At 41.7% G+C, this 6,514-nt stretch overlaps 1 protein-coding gene across 4 annotated transcripts in view; it reads right to left on the bottom strand.

The window, feature by feature from the left end:
• Positions 1–805: 805 nt before the first annotated feature.
• Positions 806–6,514, bottom strand: part of PIAS2 (protein inhibitor of activated STAT 2) — a 47,655-nt gene continuing 41,946 nt past the window's right edge. The window contains exons 12-15 of one of the 4 annotated variants that reach the window (XR_013942892.1): positions 5,940–6,079; positions 5,381–5,439; positions 4,091–4,128; positions 2,593–2,694 (exon numbers count right to left, since the gene is read on the bottom strand). Coding sequence is in view for 2 of the 4 variants with exons in the window: in XM_080572160.1 (XP_080428286.1) it covers positions 2,512–2,694; positions 4,091–4,128; positions 5,940–6,079 (361 nt within the window). In the remaining 2 variants the exon portion in view is untranslated. Of the gene's footprint in view, positions 2,695–4,090; positions 4,129–5,380; positions 5,440–5,939; positions 6,080–6,514 lie in introns of all 4 variants that reach the window. The other 3 variants (XR_013942893.1, XM_080572160.1, XM_080572163.1) reach the window with 3 other exon arrangements.

Here is a 6,514-nt window from a genome sequence, read left to right as displayed (position 1 = left end):
ATCTTTATCGATGATCTGGATGAGGGGATCGAGTGCACCCTCAGTAAGTTTGCAGACGACGCCAAGTTAGGTGCGTGTGTTGATCTGCTCGAGGGTAGGAAGGCTCTGCAGGAGGATCTGGATAGGCTGGACCTGCCTGCCCCTTTAAATTGCTATAATAATGGTGTAAAATTATGGAGCAGAAAACAATATATAAAATTTACAAAGCCCCTAAGTGACCGTTATCGAAATAATGCTGGCTTAGATAAGGGAGCAGTGCCAAACTACTTTAATGTTGTCTGAAGCATCCGCTGTGAAGACATATATATGTTTACAGATGTTAAAATTGATAGAAAATTATTTTAGGTGCATATTTCTGTTTAAACAAACAAACACACACACACAACCAAGGAAACAGTAACTTTTTTTTCCCCTCTCTCTCTGTGCTTCTGCACAGCCTTTGTTTTTTTTTTTTGTTTTGTTTTTTCTTCCCTCTCCCTTTTCCCTTTAATTAAGTCATCCATATCTCAACCCTTGAGCTCTTTGTGTCATATTTTCTCCCCCTTCCTCTTTGAGGAGTGGGAAGTGAGAGAGCGGCCGTGGTGGATCTCAGCTGCCCACCCGAGTAAAACCACCACAGATGCTTACCTCACTTCAGCCAGTCAGTTTGCAAATTAATAGTACAGCATCTTCAGTAACAGGTAAGTTTTAAACAGTTTATTCACAATGGCTTTCAAACCTCTCCCCCCCTCTATTTCTAGTTCAAGTTACTGTGCAGTTGTGATGCAGAGAGCACTGATCAGCTGCAGGGCATTAGGAAAAAATGTCATGAGTCACATGGCTTTATTGGAAATAAATCATGCTAAAAACTGATCCTTAACAGGTACAAAAATTTAACAGATAAGGAAAGGAGAATAAAATGGATGCAATAAGACCAACAGGTGAATTGAAGATTGATGTGAAAGGTAATACAAAAAAGGCAATGAAAAATAGCAATGCAGCATTACTGAAGGAATTACAGGACAAACAAGAGATACAATACATCCTGCTTCAATATTTCTTATCCATGTACTTAGTTCAAATACTGTAACAGTAATAGAAGGCAAAAAGCACCAGACATCTGACTAAAGAAATACAAAAATACAGAACAAAATCAGGGCAAAATGAATGCTGATAACTAGGGAGAAGAGTAATCTCAAATACAGTTACTCAGAAACAATGCATGGAAAAGTTGCTATGTCAACATATATAGACAATATCATTATTCCAGCTCTATGGAAATTACTTGATTTTCCTGGTCTGTAATCTCTTCCAATACAGTACTGCCAACATTACCCTTAGAAATATGCAGGGAGACACCGCATATACTGAACAAAGCAGCCGATTCAGAGTAAAAAAGGAGGAGGAAGTTATTCCTAGCTGATTACATGGCCTTTTAATCATGGCTTTTCTACTGTAAGACAAAGCATCATTAAACCCTAAACAGTTCCAGTTTGGTGGGAGCAGTGTGCAGCTACAGCTTTTTTTCTTCCTAAAAGCCATGATTCCACTGTGGCAAGCCAGACTGCAGCATGCCCAAGCAGAACACAGCAGTTACTGAAGTGGCAAAGCCATCCTAGAAAACACTTCCACTCTGGAGAAAGTAATCACTACAGACTCCATACAGGTACCATAGAAAGCATGTACCTCACTGGTAATGGCACAGAAGGGCACCAAGGACTTTAAGAAGTTGAAAGGTTTTCTTTCTATCACCTCTTAAGGTTACCAAACCAGAAACTCAACTATGGTTCAACTGTAAATAGTTTGGGGGTTTTGGTGGTAATGGGAAGGTGTCCCACTTCCAACATGGCAGCACAGAGATTGTATGTGTATGATGCAAGGTTTGCACAGACAGTTTGTTCCCTCCCCCAGCTCAAAACACTTTAAAGAGGAAAAAATCACAGTTTGGAGTGTGTTACAGTTGTGAACAACATGAAATCAAGGAAAAAAAAAACATTTACAGAGGCTTTCCCTACTTTCCCCAGTAAGGGAAAAGTGGGGAGCAGAAAACATAAAACACAAGTCATGGCTATTTCACAAAGCTTCATTGTCTTAAATGAAGTTTATTACAGGCCCCAGTGAAAATATTAAAAATTCGCCAATGCATACACTTCTGCACCGTCGTCCAGGTTGTTGTTCTAGAGTGGTTAAGTGCCTTTTTTTATTTAAAAAAGTTTTTTACATTATTGCTGTGTTTTACAACAAAATTAAAAACCATTTGTGGAATCTATCTAACAACAAAAAGTCAGTTTCCCCAGAACAAGCCAGAAGCATAAAAGCATGTTCTGAACGGGCCTTTTCTCTACCAGCTATTTAACAAGCAAGAAAAAAAAAGTCTATCACTTCTGTTCCTAGTGTAGATGAGTTTACTCCATTTCCAGAAGACAAATCCTTTCAATAAATATCAGCGTAAGTTCTGAGATGCTGAAGTTCCAGAGATACAACAAGCAGCTCTGTGCAATTTCTCCTGGAGTTCCAAGGCTGCCTCTTGTTTCAGTCCAGCGAGATGATGTCAGGAGCACTGCCTCCACTGCTGGTTATAACTCCTGTCTTGCTCCTGCTGGAGGAGCTAACGTGCATGCTGCTTTCGTGGTGACTGGCTGATGTGATGATGCTGCCAGGCGTGCTGCTTGTTAAGGTTGAGGTGAGACTATCCAAAAACATAGGAGGACAGTACTGTTTGAAACAAACAATGAAGAATGAAGAGACTAACTGCACAAGGGAAATGTATGCTCTGAAGATACATCTTCCCTACAACAAGCGCAAAACAGGTTATTAGCAGAACTTCATTAACACATGCACAGCAAGACCAGAGTTCTGCTTGCTTGCTGTTTTGCAGAGGTGGTAGCATAAACCCTTCCTTCCTCTTCCTCCCTGTTATATCTCCTGTGAACAGGCTAGCTCAAGCATTTACTGGCACATTAGGAAACACTACCATGACCACAGCCCCCAGCATAGCATCCAACTGGAAACCTGTAATGAATGGCATCTCCTAAGAGTCCATACTGGAACCAGTACTATTTAGTATCTTCATTAATGACAGATAGTGGGATGGAGTGCACCCTCAGCAAATCACAGGTAACACCAAGCTCAAAGGTGCATTTGATGCACTAGAAAGATGGGATGCCATCCAGAGGTACCTTGACAGGCTTGAGGAGCAGACCAAGGTCCTGCACATGGGTCAGGGTGATCCCCAATATCAGTACGGACTAGGGGATGAATGGGTTGAGAGCAGCCCTGCTGAGAAGGACTTGGGAGTGCTGGTGAATGAATAGCTAGATACGAGCTAGCAGTGTACTTGCAGCCCAGAAAGCCAATCATATCCCAGGCTGCAACTCAAGGTGGCCAGCAGATCAAGGGAGGTGATTCTCTCCCTCAGCTCTGCTCTTACAAGGCCCCAGGTTGAATACTATCTTAGTTAGGGAGACAACATTCCCCCCTTGAAGGCTGTAGCCCATCTGTGATACTTACTGTAACTAGATTCTTACATTCTTAACTGTATAAAGTTTGTTTCCATGGAAGGAAAAGCGCTAACTGGTTACTTTTGACCTACAAAATTTCCATAAACTCCATTGGCTTTGGATTATAAGTGAGGCATCAGTAATCACACTGAGGGACTTGTGAAAGTGTTAGGTAACATGCCCAAACTAATGAAGATCCCATCATTAGAACTCAATCCACAACTAATATCAAAACCAACAGAAACAGCAGTGAAGTATGTTTACAAAAGTCAATCTGGCCTGCAGATAGAGTGTGAACTAAGAGCATGAATGCATGGTTGTATTCATGGCAGCAGCATGTGTGCAAGTATCTGCTTCTGTAAGGCAAAGATAAACTATCAGTAGTTTCCTGTGCTTGAATTTATCATAGCGAAGTCAAACTGAATCCTCCCTTAATGCCTCTTTTCTTCTTACCACCTCTTGTTGGGCAAATGCGTTTTCCTGGTCTGTGGTTAGGTCTAAGCAAGTGGATTGCAAGCACAATATGGATGACAACATCCTGACAGTTACTTGATCAGTATGTCACAAAAAACAGGCTTAGAAGTTAAGCCCACAGCAGTTCAAAAACATACCTGTGAATCAACTGGGATTATTGAAAGAAAATCCAGACCTAGAAAGAAGAAGGATAATAAACTGATGCATCTTTCTTCTCTTCATAAAGAAGAAGTTTAAGGAACTTTGTTGTTGTTGTAGAACAGATTTTGCAATTGCTATATAGTTTCTAAATGAAGTATATCACTGTAACACCAACTCTTAATGACTTCAGGCAGCAGCAAAACATGTTTTCTAGTACAAGTGGCTCTTTTTAAGAATGAGAATGACAATGTATTATTCACTGGACATTGCAGGGTGGTTCAATGTGGTTGCTTAGATGGAGGTTGCCATTTGGAGCTGTTGGTTCATAATGCAAGTTTCACTGCATATTGTACCTGACTTGGCCAAACTGGGACATGAAGAGTGTCATCACATTAAAGATGCTGGAATGAAGTAAAGTCACAACATGCACAAGTCCAAAAACAAGCAGCAGGTCTCTTCCTCCACCCATGGGCAGCCAATAAGGAAACTTTTCTAATATCAGCCCCGCTTTGTGTCTAGACAGATAAAAGGAATGAAGAGGAAACTACAAGTAGTTCAAGGTATATCCTCTACGAGCAGCGAGAACTAGTGTCCATCTTATACACCATTAGTGTATAAGCATTTAAGGCAAGATGTTTAAAAATATGAAACCAATGAGAAATCACAGCCTTTTTTTTTGTTTTGAAATCTTGGCCTTGGGTTCGCTATGTCAACGGAAAGAAATGGTAAGCTTCCTCCCTCCCTCCCCCTCCCATTACCCTCCAGGTCTGTTCTGGCCAGTGGCATCTCTCCTTTCCTCCATCAGAGAAAGTCACAGAAAAGTTTTGAAGGAGATTTAAGCCCAGCTGCTTTTATAGAATTCACAGCTTTTGGTCACGCATACTCTCGAACTTCAATTGGTAGAGATGAACAAGATAAACAAAACAGTTCTAAGCTTCTGTTCTCTCAGCTTAGTCTCCTATCCAATTTGGAAATACAATGGATTTCTTACCAAGGGAGAAGTGGAGGGAGGGAGCAGTAAGGCAACAGAGAAACAAGGGGAAGGATATCCATCCCCTTGCCAAACTGGTACTGAAAAAAGAGGAAAAAACCCAGAGATGTTGCAGGGGAAAAAAGGAGACAGGCAACAGAGTGGGTGAGGGAAGTACAGGAGGCCCATGTGACACCTCTTGTCACAAGTCACTGTTTCCTGGGCTCTGTGTTCACTATGGCCAAAGAGAACCCCCAGAGTCCCCCTACACAATTCTTTTCAAGGAGCCAGGATAGAAAACAATCAGTATCCCCACCTTTTGTCTGATATTTAGCAGCAGTGTTGAAGAATACATCATAGGCATTTAGGGCATGTCTAGGTAAAGAAAGTCAATAGAGGTCAGCTTACATATTGTAGCTCACCTTAACCTTTTTCATACAGTCTAGACAGAGCACCACTAGAATCAGCTAGCAGAAATCTCTACATTAAGGGCTGGGATGAGCCAGTGCCATTATATTTCTAGAACTTAAATAAGCAGCTACTCTCCCTCACATCTACCACGCGTAACAATTGGACGTTTACATAAAGTCTAACTGAATACAGCAAGAAGTGTTTCTGGCTGCCGTTCCAGAGCGCCAGTGTCAGGGTGTACCCCAGAGGCAAGGTTTTTCACATCACCGTTGAAGCATAGTTTCACACTGGGACGACAGCTTGTACTAAACTTGTCTAGACATCACGTCAGTGCAATACTACATACGGTCTTGTCCCATTAAAAAAAAACTTGATCTCCATTTCTTTTTTTTTTTTTTTTTTTTACCCACCCCACAGATTTAATAAGGCTGTCAGAATGCACATGAAAAATAGCCACCACCTACCTGGCAAGTCCGAGGAAATACTAGATATTGGTGGGTGATGGAATGGCACTGAGTAGTCTGTTAACGAAGGAGGAATAGCAGCAGTATCAACTGTTGTCACGCTGGGCACTCTGACAGTAGATGGCTGATACATGAGAACCCTGTTTTAAACAGCATGGGATGTTACAAACAGCCTGGCCATTAGTTACAGAAGAGAAATTATGCACAGCTGTGCACTCATTCACACAGTCACTGTGTTACAACACAACTACAGTGTGGCTACTCACTACACAGTACTCCACTCTAATTTCCTCTTTCATAACAGTCTTCATAATAACATGATCGCATCTTGGCTCTCAACAGCAGCTGTGACATAAGAGCAAGTTGGTATTAAAACAAAGTACAGTGCTGGAGTCATTGACAACAGTCCATTTGGGATCAGAAGTGGCTCTCTGTATCTGCAGAGCACCCTGGGAGGGATGCACATGTAGTCTGAGCCAAGAGAAGGACGCTAAGTTTCTCCACATCACTGTTCCTCAGGGATAACCTGTCTTGCCAAGGATGCAACTGACATCATTCAACCCCTGGAGCACAGA

This window comes from Anser brachyrhynchus (assembly GCF_964034855.1).
Source record: "Anser brachyrhynchus genome assembly, chromosome: W".
Lineage (NCBI taxonomy): Eukaryota > Metazoa > Chordata > Aves > Anseriformes > Anatidae > Anser > Anser brachyrhynchus.
Note: the sequence above shows the minus strand (reverse complement) of the source record. Positions and strands in the feature narration are given on the sequence as shown.